General features: G+C 47.7%; 1 protein-coding gene across 1 annotated transcript in view; it reads left to right on the top strand.

Moving 5' to 3' along the window:
- The window catches only part of LOC139153215 (microtubule-associated protein 2-like), a 157,849-nt gene extending 144,163 nt beyond the window's left edge, over positions 1 to 13,686 (top strand). The window contains exons 21-23 of the mRNA XM_070726858.1: positions 4,914 to 4,995; positions 6,900 to 7,012; positions 12,761 to 13,686. Coding sequence (XP_070582959.1) covers positions 4,914 to 4,995; positions 6,900 to 7,012; positions 12,761 to 12,997 — 432 coding nt within the window. The 3' untranslated portion in view covers positions 12,998 to 13,686. The remainder of the gene's footprint in view (positions 1 to 4,913; positions 4,996 to 6,899; positions 7,013 to 12,760) is intronic.
- Positions 13,687 to 14,119: the final 433 nt, after the last annotated feature.

Raw genomic sequence — 14,119 nt, forward strand, 5'->3', positions numbered from 1 at the left:
AAAAACTTTGTAATGTTGTGGAATTTGTACTTTCATCCAGCTTCATAGGATGTTGTTGGCCAAGTTACTTTTAACGTTATGGAGTTTCCACCTTCTTCCAGTGTCACATGACCTTCTGCAGTCTCGGGGGAACAATGGCTGTCCCATCTTGTTCATTTTTGAGGTTCTCCCACTATCAGAAGGTGACTGTCCCAAAATAGGAGAGCTTGACTTGTGGAGAAGCATTATCTCCTGGGGCACACATGCGGGTTATTCTTCAAGTCATAAGGTCTTTGGTGTTCTCTGAGCTTGGTGGTTTCCTTTCGTGACCCAACTATGGAACATCATCAGTGCTAGGAGGGAAAGGGAGGGTTGTTCTCTGTTTATGTAGAATAGAATAGAATTCTTTATTGGCCAAGTGTGATTGGACACACAAGGAATTTGTCTTTGGTGCAGATGCTCTCAGTGTGCATAAAAGAAAAAGATACATTTGTCAAGAATCGTGGTACAACACTTAATGATTGTCATAAGGGTCAAATAAGCAATGAAGAAACAATATTAATAAAAATCTTAGGATGCAAGCAACAAGTTACAGTCCATACAGTCATAAATGGGAGGAAATGGGTGAAAGGAATGATGAAAAAAATAGTAGAATTGAAGTGCAGACTTAGTAAAACGTTTGACAGTGTTGAGGGAATTATTTGTTTAGTGGAGTGATGGCATTTGGGGAAAAACTGTTCTTGTGTCTAGTTGTCTTAGTGTGCAGTGCTCTGTAGTGATGTTTTAAGGTTAGGAGTTGAAACAGTTTGTGTCCAGTTTATGTGAGGGGGTCAGTAAATATTTTCCCCGCCCTCTTTTTGACTTGTGCAGTCTACAGGTCCTCAATGGAAGGCAGGTTGGCAGCCATTGTTTTTTCTGCAGTTCTGATTCTCCTCTGAAGTCTGTGTTGGTCTTGTTGGGTTGCAGAACTAAACTAGACAGTTATGGAGTGGCTGTGGGTTTTGCCTCCCAAGGACAAATCCATCTGTCCGTCTATTACTCTGGGGGTGGAATTACTGACCCCCTCAGAGAGGGTTCGCAACTTGGGCGTCCTCCTCAATCCATAGTTCACATTAGAGAAACATCTTTCAGCTGTGGCGAGGGAGGGGCGTTTGCCCAGGTTCACCTGGTGCACCAGTTGTGGCCCTATCTGGACCGGGAGTCACTGCTCACAGTCACTCATGCCCTCATCACCTCGAGGCTCGACTACTGTAATGCTCTCTACATGGGGCTACCTTTGAAAAGTGTTCGGAAACTTCAGATCGTGCAGAATGCAGCTGTGAGAGCAATCTTGGGCCTCCCCAGATATGCCCATATTACACCAACACTCCGCAGCCTGCATTGGTTGCCGATCAGTTTCTGGTCACAATTCAAAGTGTTGGTTATGACCTATAAAGCCCTTCATGGCACTGGACCAGGTTATCTGCGCGACCGTCTTCTGCTGCACGAATCCCAGCAACCGGTTAGGTCCCACAGAGTTGGCCTTCTCCGGGTCCCGTCGACTAAACAACCTACCTTCTTTCCCTCCTCCTCCTCTCCCACACTCTTACTCCCTACTAGCACTGATGATGTTCTGTTGTTGGGTCATGAGACGTCCACAAGGAAACCACCCAGCTCAGAGAGCACCAAGGACTCAATGGTTTAACTCTGAGCTTCAAATATTGTCTTCTACCGCTTCTCCAAATCACCCACCTGTGTGCACCCACCCAAAGAATGGGACATATATTGGTTCTCGACTTGGGACTGTGCACCATTTTGAGACGGACAAACTCTTAAAAAAAACCCCTTCCCATCTTAGCCCAACCCCAAACGTGCCCCTTTGACCTCCTTAAGAACATCTCCAACATTCATGAAATCCCTAGAGCAACTGAGAGGGTTGACTTGAGACGTAATAATAATAATGACAACAGAGTTGGAAGGGACCTTGGAGGTCCAGTGTTTCCCAACCTTGGCAACTTGAAGATATCTGGACTTCAACTCCCAGAATTCCCCAGCCAGCATTTGCTGGCTGGGGAATTCTGGGAATTGAAGTCCAAATACAGTGGTCCCTCGATTTTCGCGGGTTCGAACTTCGCAAAAAGTCTATACCATGGTTTTTCAAAAATATTACTTAAAAAATACTTTGCGGGTTTTTTCCCTATACCACGGTTTTTCCCGCACGATGACATCATATGTCATCGCCAAACTTTCATCCGACTTTAATAAATATTTTTTTAAATAAATTTTGATAAATAAACATGGTGAGTAATGATCTAAATGGTTGCTAAGGGAATGGGAAATTGCACTTTAGGGGTTTAAAGTGTTAAGGGAAGGCTTGTGATTCTGTTCATAGCCAAAAATTAGTGTACAGTGATCCCCCGGGTATTGCGATCCCGATCATTGCGAAACGGCTATATGGCGATTTTTCAACCCGGAAGTACAAACACCATCTGCGCATGCGCGCCCTTTTTTCTATGGGCACGCATGCGTAGATGGTGCCGGGCAGATCAGCTGCTGGGCGGCTTCCCTGGGTCTTCCCCCTCTTGCTGGCAGGAGGCCAAGAAGCCCCCCCCAGCACCCGCTCGCCCGCCGTTCGCCCGGCTCGCCCGCCGTTCGCTGCTCGCCCGGCCACCCGCCGTTCGCTCGCTGCTCGCCCGCCGTTCGCCCGGTCACCCGCCGTTCGCTCGCTGCTCGTTCGCCCGGCCACCCGCCGTTCGCTCGCTGCTCGCCCGCCCTTCGCCCGGCCACCCGCCGTTCGCTCGCTGCTCGCCCGCCCTTCGCCGCTCGCCCGCTCTTCGCCCGGCCACCCGCCCTTCGCTCGCTGCTCGCCCGGCCACCCGGGTTCGTTTGGCTTCGGGACATGCCGGCGGCGACGTTTTAAAACAGCCGCGCGGCTTCCCAACTGAGTCCCGAAGCCAAACGCGGAAGTTCACCTTTGACTTCGGGACTCAGTTGGGAAGCCGCGCGGCTGTTTTAAAACGTCGCCGCCGGCATGTCCCAAAGCCAAACGAACCCGGGTGGCCGGGCGAGCAGCGAGCGAAGGGCGGGTGGCCGGGCGAAGGGCGGGCGCGCGGGCAGGCAGGCGGCGGACAAGCGGCGGGCGTGGCAGCAGCGAGGAGTTTGCGTGGGCGGCGGGGAAACCCCAATCTTCGGCTCCTCGCTGTTGCGGCGGAAGTAAAAACACCATCTGCGCATGCGCAGATGGTGTTTTTACTTCCGCAGCGCTACTTCGCGAAAAACCGATCATTGCTAGGGGTCCTGGAACGGAACCCTCGCAATGATCGGGGGATCACTGTATTTACTTCTGCATCTCTACTTCGCGGAAATTCGACTTTTGTGGGCAGACTCGGAACGCATCCCCCACGAAAATCGAGGGAACACTGTCTTCAGTTGCCAAGGTTGGGAAACATTGTTCTAGTCCAACCTCCTGCTTTGGCAGGAAACTCTAACTACTTCAGACAGAGGGTTATGCAACATCTTAAAAACTTCCAGTGTTGGGGCATTCACAACTTCTGGTGGCAGGCTGTTCCACTGATTAATTGTTCTGACTGTCAGGAAATTTCTTGTTAGTTCTAAGTTGCTTCTCTCCTTGTTTAGTTTCCACCCATTGCTTCTTGTTGCATCGGAGAATAGCCTGACTCCTTCTTCTTTGCGGCAGCCCCTGAGATATTGGAACACTACTATCCTGTCTCCCCTGGTCCTTCTTTTCATTAAAGTAGACCTGCCCGGTTCTCGCAAGTAGGGTAGCTGTATCCTGAATCCTTCTTCTATGGTCCACAGAGCATTGTATTGCATTGTGTTGAAATAGGAAACACACATCTCGTGGGCATTTAGTGGCAACGGGAACAATGAATCTTATTGTGGTTTCCCCCCTCCCCCCAGCTTTTGTGTTTTTGTGGGTTTTTTGGTCCTGCAAGGAGACATCCCAGTCCTAAATAACTTTTTTTTTTTTTTTTTTTTTAATTGCAGCTGGGATTGTGTAACCGATCGTCTCCTTATTTCTTTGCTTGGTCCCTGAGGGTGCTTGAAACATCTACTGGAGAAGGTCCCATCATCCCCTCCTCTCCATCTTCTCTCCTTCTCCTCCTGCCTTTATCCCACCCCACCCCCACCACTTTGGAATTAATAACAACAACAGAGTTAGAAGGGACCTTGGAGGTCTTCTAGTCCACCCCCCTGCTTAGGCAGGAAACCCTACACTACTTCAGACAGATGGTTAGAAAACATCTTAAAAACTTCCAGTGTTGGAGCATTCACAACTTCTGGTGGCACACTGTTCCGCGGATTAATTGTTCTGACTGTCGGGAAATTTATCCTTAGTTCAAAGTTTCTTCTCTCCTTGTTTAGTTTCCACCCATTGCTTCTTGTTCTACCCTCAGGTGCTTTGGAGAATAGTCTGACTCCTTCTTCTTTGTGGCAGCCCCTGAGATACTGGAAGGCTGCTATCCTGTCTCCCCTGGTCCTTCTTCTCACTAAAGTAGCCATGCCCAGTTCCTGCGACCGTTCTTCGTATGTTTTAGCCTCCAGCCCCCTAATCCTCTTTTTTATGCTCTTCTCTTTTGCAGAGGTCTTCCCCTCCCTCGCATGAAATATATTCTGGGCACATTCTGAGATTTCCAGACCCGTTGTCCAAAGATCAGTGCTCTTAGGCCTTGCTAACCAAGTTTCGGTTCTCATGGGAGAGGTCTTTTATGAGCCTGTCCGCTCACATTCCAGGGCTCTTTGAAAGGCCTGTTTCTGTGCCGCCAGAGATTCCTGGTGTCCTCTACGTCCCTGGAAGGACAACTTTTGTTAGGTGGTGGGAGGAGAACATCTCGGACTCTTCTTGGCCCTTGGAAACATCTGTGGGACTTTTGGAAGGACCTGGTCTTGCTTCCCTCTCAGTTGTTTATTTCTTTCCTTCTCTTCTTCTGTAGGTGCAGATCCAAAATAAAAAGATTGATCTGTCGAAAGTATCATCGAAATGTGGTTCGAAGGTGAACATCAAATACAAACCAGGTGAGATGCAGAAAGTCGGTGGCCACCGAGGGAGGGAGGGCTACGTTATGGGAATGGCTTTCAATTGAGCATTGCCCTAGGGTGGGGAATGGCATTTAGCCTTTAGACTTATTATACCATGTCACAGTGCTTTCGCAGCCCTCTCTAAGCGATACTGGGACTTGAACCTGCAACCTTTGCCTTGTAAGGCAGAGAATTATCCTCTAGGCTGAAGTATCCAATCCCTTCAGCTCTGCACCAGGGAAGGGTTACATATTTTTGTGTCGAATCACCCTGGTGTATTGAAGGAACATCACAGCTCCTTATTTGCCTCTCGGACCAACCCAGGGACATTTCCAAGGCAGTTAATTTTATTGATAGCTGACAATTCTATCTGTATGTGTCACATGTTTTTTTGCTCAATATGAAAATTAAAGGAGACTAGGATAAATCTATTTCGGCCTTATTTTGGCCTCATCAGCTAGCCATACCCACTGGGACTTGAACCTGCAACCTTTGCCTTGTAAGGCAGAGAATTATCCTCTAGGCTACAGTATCCAATCCCTTCAGCTCTGCACCAGGGAAGGGTTACATATTTTTGTGTCGAATCACTATCTATAAAGATAGGATCTTAGAAGCAGATCTTTGAGGAAAGGAGAGTCCAAGAGACATTCTCTGGACAGAAGATCTGTAGAAGCCGGGGTGGCACAGTGGTTAGAGTGCAGCTCTGCAGGCTACTTCAGCTAACTTGCTAGCTGCAGTTCAGCAGTTCGAATCTCACCACCGGCTCAAGGTTGACTCAGCCTTCCATCCTTCTGTGGTGGGTGAAATGAGGACCCAGATTGTTGGGGGCAAGAGGCTGGTTCCGTAAACTGCTTCGAGAGGGTTGTAAAAGCAATTTGAAGCAATATATAAGTGTACCTCCAACCCAACCTAGAGCCTTGCGTTGGAGGTAGATGATCTCTCAGAAGGATTGGTTTATGGCTGATCTTGGAGAAATGTCAATAGAGCCACCAAGGCAGGACTTGGAGAAGTGACAACTCTTTTGTTGCTGCCAGGGAACAATATAGTCTCTGTTTCTTCAACCTGACTACCTTGAAGCGCCAGCCCAAGCAAATATGTCCTAGAAGAAGACATGTCAATAAATGGCCCAGAAATTCTCAGCCAGCCATGAATGATAGAGTTGGAAGAGGCCAGAAGAGTCATCTAATACAGGGGTCTCCAACCTTGGCTACTTTTAGCTGGCTGAGGATTTCTGGGAGTTGAAGTCCATAAGTCTTAAAAGTGGCCAACAGTGGAGACACCTGTCTTAAATTACCCTTCTGGCCTCTTCCCACTCTATTATTCCTGGCTGGCTGAGGAATTCTGGGAGTTGAAGTCCACAAGTCTTAAAAGTGGCCAACAGTGGAGACACCTGTCTTAAATTACCCTTCTGGCCTCTTCCCACTCTATTATTCCTGGCTGGCTGAGGAATTCTGGGAGTTGAAGTCCACAAGTCTTAAAAGTGGCCAACAGTGGAGACACCTGTCTTAAATTACCCTTCTGGCCTCTTCCAACTCTTATCATTCATGGCTGGCTGAGGAATTCTGGGAATTGAAGTCCACACATCTTAAAGGGGCCACCTGTCTTAAATGACCCTTCTGGCCTCTTCCAACTTGCGGACTTCAACACCCAGAATTCCTCAGCCAGTCATGAATGATCATTCCTGGCTGGCTGAGGAATTCTGGGAGTTAAAGTCCACAAGTCTTAAAGTAGCCCAGGTTGGAGACCCCTGATCAAGAGGCTGTGAGGGAAGAGCTCCACCTCTAGGGCAACATACCGCTCTACTCACTCATCATCCCTGCCCCAAGAAAAGCAATCTGAGCTGGTGGTTGGTTCACGCGATGAACTTCTGGTGAAAGTTACAGTCTCTTCTTCTCTTTCAGGTGGTGGGGATGTGAAAATAGCGAGTCAAAAACTAAATTTCAAAGAGAAGGCCCAGGCCAAAGTGGGCTCGTTGGACAACATCGGGCACCTACCGACTGGAAGTAGTGTCAAGGTACGCTTGAGGGCTGCCCCTGTTGCGGTTCCTCACCACAAATGAACCAAGAGATCACTCTTAGTGGTGGCGTTTGAATCAAATCTCCAGAGCACACTAGGTGGAAACGGAGGACTTGTTAAATATGGCGGACCCTCAGTGACGCTAGGTAGCTAGTAGCAGAGCAGGAGGAACTGAGGAGGGAGATGTTCGCGTGACGTTCTCCCACCCGATCTACCTCACGTCCATCCTTCTTAGTAGCGGCGATGTGAGCAGAGAGGAGTTATCAGGCAGCCTTCCACACGCATCGCCATCAGGGGGGGATAACAATGTTCCCTCTGATTTTTTTTCGGTGTGGGTTCGGTGAGCAGCAGTCCCTTTGGGACTGGGCGGCATAGAAGTATAAATAAATAAATGAACAAACAAACAAATAAAGTAAATAAATAAAGTAAATAAATAAATAAACACAAATAAATAAATAAATAAATAAGGAAAAAATCCCTTCTTTTTTACTAAAAGAAAGTAATAATAAAACAAAACCAAAATTTATTACTATTCAAACTAAAACAACCAGCAAAACAAAAAACACAACTATTAAGAAATCCATGCTTTTTTAAATCTTCCATTTCTTAAATATTTATCATAGTATTATAGTAATCTAGTAATGCTATGAAAATCTACCTGAACACCAATGCATCAAATAATATATTTCCATAAATTATATTTTTCTATAATTACATTCAATATTTCCAAGTTCAATTAATTTTCAGGCACTTGGCATAAAATTTACTATTATTAACTTTACATCAATCTTCTACATTTCCAAGTATATTTTAAATTCATAATGCAAACTCATAAAATCATACAGTTCATATCACAAACCCCTTATTTATCATATGTATCTTCCATTAATTTTACCTATGTAATTCTATATAGTTCTAAAATTCTAATCCAATTTTTAAAATTAATACATCCTAATATTAAACAACACCTAAATATATATTTTACCAATATTTCATAGTCAATCCATATTTAATCAATCACCCCTCCTCAAATTTCTACCACTGTTCTCATTTTTGGGTCTCTGACAGCCCGGGATGAAAGCACTCTCAGCGAAGGGACTACGAGAGGGGCAGGGCGTTCCCAAAGCGCTCGGAGTGGCTAGCGGCCGAATGAGGATGAGAAGCCGCAGCCGCCACCGCTGCGGGATAAGCTGCGGCCAAGGAGGGAAGTGGAGAAAACCAGAGAGGGGTGGATCAGGCGGGCGGGGGACAGCAGTGAGAAGCCAGGGGCGCAAGGGGACCAAAGGCGCTGGGGTGGCGGGGGCGGCCACGGCCGACATTCAAAACAACCTCCGCACTTTTGTCGCTCCCCGCCCCCAATTCCAATGCCCAGCACCTTGCGCGGCCTTGGAAAAGGGTGTGCGGAAGTTGTTTTTGGGCCCGCAGCCGTGCGGCCACGCACCTTAGAGGGAACATTGGTGGATAACACTTGGTTTTTGGGGGGGAGGGGGGGATTAAAATGTTCGTCATTTTTCTTCAAATGTATAATAAAGCTTGAGCACTAAAAAACAGAATAAATTCTTAAAATAATAATTAATGATATTTCTTTGATACGTTAAACATTCAGAGAAAAAGAAAATGCTAATAATACTTTTAATATGTACAGTAGTACCTCGTCTTACGAACGCCTCTTCATACGAACTTTTCGAGATACGAACCTGGTGTTTAAGATTTGTTTTCCTCTTTTTAAGAACCAAATTTCTGGCTACCTCGTGGAAGGGCTGATTGTAGAAGCCTTCTTTTGTTTGCTTTATTTCGGACTTGTTTTGAACACTTAAAGCTTTCAAGTTCGAAGACCCCCGAGTTAGGGGTTAGGAGTGCAGGGTCTTAAACCTGGCTAGTTTAAGGCTTGTGGACTTCAACTCCCATTCCTGAGCTAGCATGACTGGTGGAGGAATTCTGGGAGTTGAAGTCCACATGTCTTGAAGCTCTCAAGTTTGAAGTTTGTAAAAATTTTACATAGTTTAAAAAAATATACATGGTTGTAAAAAGTATTCTGCTAGACTGGTCTTTTATTAAACAATATAACACTGCACCATTCAGAATACTTTTTTCCATGTTTTTCTCCTCTAAAATCTAGGTGTGTCTTATACACCGGTGCATCTTATACCCCGAAAATACGGTAACAATCGCAGCCACAGTAGTAAAAATAGTTGTAAGGTTCAGACATCATGACTCGTTTAACGTCCCTATTATTTAGCGCAGTGTTTTTCAACCAGTGTGCCGCAGCACACTAGTGTGCCGTGAGACATGGTCAGGTGTGCCGCGAAGCTCAGAGAGAAAAAAAAAAACAAGAGAGAGAGAGAAAGAAAGAAAAAAAGAGAGAAAGAAAGAGCAAGAGAGAGAGAAAGCAAGCAAGAGAGAGAGAGAAAGCAAGCAAGAGAGAGAAAGAAGGGGAGAGAAAAAGAAAGAACGAGAGAGAGAAAGAAAGCAAGAGAGAGAGAAAGAACGAGAGAAAGAAAGAGAGAGAGAAAGAAAGAAAGAGAGAAAGAGAGGGAGGGAACGTGGGAGAGAGAAAGACAGAGGGAGGTAGGGAGGGAGAAAAGAGGAAGGGAGAGAAAGAGGGAGGGAGAGAGAAATAGAGCGAAAGGGAGGAAAAGAGAGAGAGAGAAATTTTTGTCCAAACTTTTTTTATCCGCTCTCCCCTCCCCACTCAATGTGCCCCATGGTTTTGTAAATGTAAAAAATGTGCCACGGCTCAAAAAAGGTTGAAAATCACTGATTTAGCGAACAAAATTCTACTCCAAACTGTGTCTCTTCAACCTTGCTACAAAGACCAACCAAGTTCCTTGGTGAGAGAGAAATATATATATATATAAAATTCCCTCTCGCGGGCATCTCGGGAGTTGCAGAGTTGCATCCTGGGTATGTTTAATTCATCCTAAGTGCCTAGCCTTGACCTGGTCAGCCTTCAGAAAAATCTTGGCGGGAAGGCGAGGGACAGGATAGGTTCCCCTCCCAGCATCCTTCTCAAACAATCGCCTATGTCTGTGGTCCCTCCATCGATGTTCCCCCACATGCCACTGTGTTCTCATGTCTTCACTTCACAGCCAAACCAGTCCCCGGGATTGCAGAAGAGTACAATATTTGGGCTAGGGCAGTGATGGTGAACCTATGGCACGGGTACCACAGGCGGCACGCGGAGCCATATCTGCTGGCACGCGAGCCATTGCCCTAGCTCAGCTCCAAAGTGCATGTGTGTGCTGACCAGCTGATTTTTGGCTTCCAGAGAGCTTCCAGAGGGATGGGGGGGGCGTTTTTACCCTCCTTTGGCTCCAGAGAAGCCTTTGGAGCCCGGGGAAGGCGAAACATGAGCCTACTGGGCCCACCAGAAGTTGGGAAATGGGCGATTTCTGGCCTCCAGAGGGCCTTCAGGGTCGGGGCGAGGTGTTTTTGCCTCCCCAGGCATGGGTGTGGGCACTCACGCATGCGCAATACTGTACATCCATGCTTTTTCAGCACTTGAGAAAAAAAAGGATCGCCATCACTGGGCTCGGGGAAGGGTAGGCAAAGTTGGCTCTTCTATGACATGTGAACTTCAACTCCCAGAATTCCTGAGCTAGCATGATTGACTCAGGAATTCTGGGAATTGAAGTCCACAAGTTATAGAACTTTCCCTATCCCTGGACAAAGGAAGTGAGGAGAAACGAGCCTGGATGAGATTGAAGCGAAAGGGATCAGCCTTTCCCTAGACTAAACGGTCTTCTCAGAAGAGTTCTGTTGAAACCTCTCTTGTCTAGGATAACTGATCACAGCCAATTCTCTGCAGGCATCATGCTGCGACATGGCCATTTCATTAGAGCCAACTTGTTGCGCCATTTTTCTCTCTGGACAATTTCACATGGAATAACACAATAAATTATTATCTGCCATTGTTTCCTCGACCATCATTTCCGTTTTTGTCCATGGACATAATGTCAAAAGATGTCAGCGTTCCAACTTAACTCCTCATTTGCAATTCAGAACTCCCGAGACAAAAGTCCATTGATGTAAGATTTTATGAGAGAAGCCATGTTGGCACATGAGGGAGAAACACCCTCCCCCCTCGAATCTGAAATCCCACATTTCCCGTCACTCACACTAAAAGTCACACCGACCTGTCCAGTGACAGTTACATTACATGGCCCAGTCGATCCCCTGTCTCCGGTGCCTCCCCCAAATTTTGTTCACTCCCCTCCAGGAGCCAGCAGCTTCCGCACATATGCAGAAGCAAAAAAAATCTCTCTCACGTGTGTATCCCCTCATGAAATTTTGTTTCCTATGCATGCACAGGAGCAAAAAATCACCGTAATCTCTCTCACGTGTGCGTCCCATCACGAGATTTTGCTTCTGCGCATGCACAGGAGCACAAAATCACCGAAATATCTCTTGTGTGTGTCCCCTTGCGAGATTTTGCTTCTGCCCATGCAGAAAAACACCAAAATCTCTTAGCATGTTCATTCTTTCGCAAGATTTTGCTTCCTACGCATGCGCAGAATTAAAAAATCACCGAAATATCGCTTGTGTGTGTCCCATCATGAGATTTTGCTTCTGTGCATGCACAGGAGCAAAAAAACACCAAAATATCTTTTGTGTGTGTCCCCTTGCAAGATTTTGCTTCTGCGCATGCACAGGAGCAAAAAAACACCAAAATATCTCTTGCGTGTGTCCCCTTGTGAGATTTTGCTTCTGCGCATGCGCAGAGGCAAAAACCCAACAAAATCTCTTAGCATGTTCATTCTCTCATGAGATTTTGCTTCCTACGCCTGCGCAGAAGCAAAAAATTGCCAAAATCTCTCACGTGTGCGTCCCATCACGAGGTTTTGCTTCTGCGCATGAACATTGGGATGCATGCGCGCATCTGCAGGACCCGCGCAGCTCCACGCGCAGCTCCACGCGCAGCTCCACGCGCAGCTCCACGCGCAGCTCCACGCGCAGCTCAACTTTTACTACCGGTATGGTGTCCTTCACTGTTCTAGTAGGAGCCCACTAACAATCTAGGGCTAAGAAAAGAAACAGTGGCGGATAACATCACATTATCCCCGGTAGAATTGTCGCGTAGCACACTTGGCCACGATGTGCTGTCTTGAGGCAACTTGACCTAGGAGAGATGGCCGTGGCAAAACAGCCACAACTGGTTTGCCGTGATGAGTTGTGGCTGTGGCGAGTCCTCTCATTCCGCCCGCTCTCCGTGTGTTCCGTCCAACGACAGGCAGAACCCTCTTCCTCCCAGCCGTCCACCCTTACATCCCATCTCCTTCCCTCTTGTGGAGTGACCCTTCATTGTCCCCCCCACCCCACTGTTTCCTTCTAGATTGAGGGGGGCATGGAGGCAGCCCCAGAGAATGGAGTGTCTCCGTTGGGCAGCAGTGCCCCGCAGGAGAATGGTGCAGGACCGCTCGCGCCCACACAGGGCAGTGATGACCAAAGGGAAATTCAGTGCTTCAAGACGCACATAGAAGAAACAAGTAAGTGCCCAGGGAACCTTGACAGCCTTAGAGGAGGTAGCGGGTCTGGGAGAGCCGTTGAATTCTGGATTTTCAGGGCTTGGTGGGAGGCGGGGAGGAAGGGAAATGGACACTGCTTACGGGTGATGTTGTCTTCTGCTAATGTCGTTAATGCAATCAATTGCCTTTTATTTTCCAGGCCTTTAATGCTGACATTCTGGTATCGCCTTCCGTCCCTTGTCTCTCCCCCCCTTTCTTCCCACCCCCATGTGTCGCTGCAGATTGAATCCCACAAGCTGACCTTCCGTGAGAACGCCAAGGCTCGCACGGACCACGGGGCGGATATTGCGGTCTGCACCAGCAGCCCCGCCACCTCCCCACCACTCAGCACTTCTTTCAGCGAGAGCCTGGGCACCGTTACCGCCGCCGCCGCTGTGTCTTCCTTGCCCCCACAGCTGCCCTGGCGGGCTCCTCTCGCAGAAGACGCCTCTGCCGCCCACTCTTGGCCAGGCTTGTGACTCGCTTTCCTGTCCTGTATCCTATCCCAGATCCCAAGTATCCCCCCCCCCTCCAGAACCTCAGCTTGCCACCCTTAATCCAGTTGCCGGCTATCTGGTTTATCCGTTGATCCTTTGCGCGAGTCGTGGACTCGGATGGGACGACTTTTCAGGCAGGGGGGGGTCTCGGTCACCTCTGTTCCCCCCACCCCCCAGACCTATTTTCAAATTCTTGCTTATTTGGGCGCCAGGATCAAAGCGCAAATTACGAATTCGGATTCGAGCCTGCAAATTACTGGATTCGTCTCAGCAAATATTGGATTCTTCTCTGCAAATATTGGATTCTTCTCGGAAACCCAGCCTGAGACCCTGAGAAAGGGTTCAAAGGCCGATGAAACTTAAAGGGGGCAAGCTTTTTTCCCCTTTTTCTTTCCGAATTCCTCCCACCCCACGGATCTCCCCTTCACCCTGTATAGTGCCGACTTGTTATTCTCACACATAACTCCATGCTCTCATTCGCCCATCCAACAAACGACGCCGTAACCATTTTATTCCCTCGCGTCCCAACTGAAGCGATGTGGCTGTGCCGAGCAGTGGTCCCTGTGGCTTCCCCCGCCAGCTCATGCTTCCCCCTCCCTGCTTGTCCGCACCGCACCCCCCCTTCATAGGAGACTCTTAAAGACAAAAATAAAAAAAACCGTTGCATTATCTATCTGCTATTGCAGCGCTGTTGGCTTTGTTATCCGCATATCCTGCCATTTTTAAACCGTGTTCCCTTTTTGTTTTCTTTCTCTTTTTTTTTTCTTCCTCCTTTGGTGTGGTGGTTCTTTTGCGTGTGTGTTTCAAAATATTTGAAGAATGACGGAGCTGAGGGATTCAGAGACCCCCCCTTTCTTGGGGAGGGGGTGAAGGATGGATGGTGCAGACGAAAGTGCAGAAGCGAGCGAGTGTACGGGAAAATAGGCTACGTTAGAGCTGGGTCTTTGCACGAACGTGCAACAGACAAAAAAGATTCTCAAGATGGGCATTGAACGTCGGCCACTCCTGCCCAAATAACGGGTGGGTTTCCCTTTGAGAGACCCCCTGCCTTTTGCAGGTGGTTTCCAAAGGATCGAACACCAGGGGTTTTATTACGTTGGAAGA

Source organism: Erythrolamprus reginae, chromosome Z (genome assembly GCF_031021105.1).
Source record: "Erythrolamprus reginae isolate rEryReg1 chromosome Z, rEryReg1.hap1, whole genome shotgun sequence".
In the NCBI taxonomy this organism is placed as follows: domain Eukaryota; kingdom Metazoa; phylum Chordata; class Lepidosauria; order Squamata; family Dipsadidae; genus Erythrolamprus; species Erythrolamprus reginae.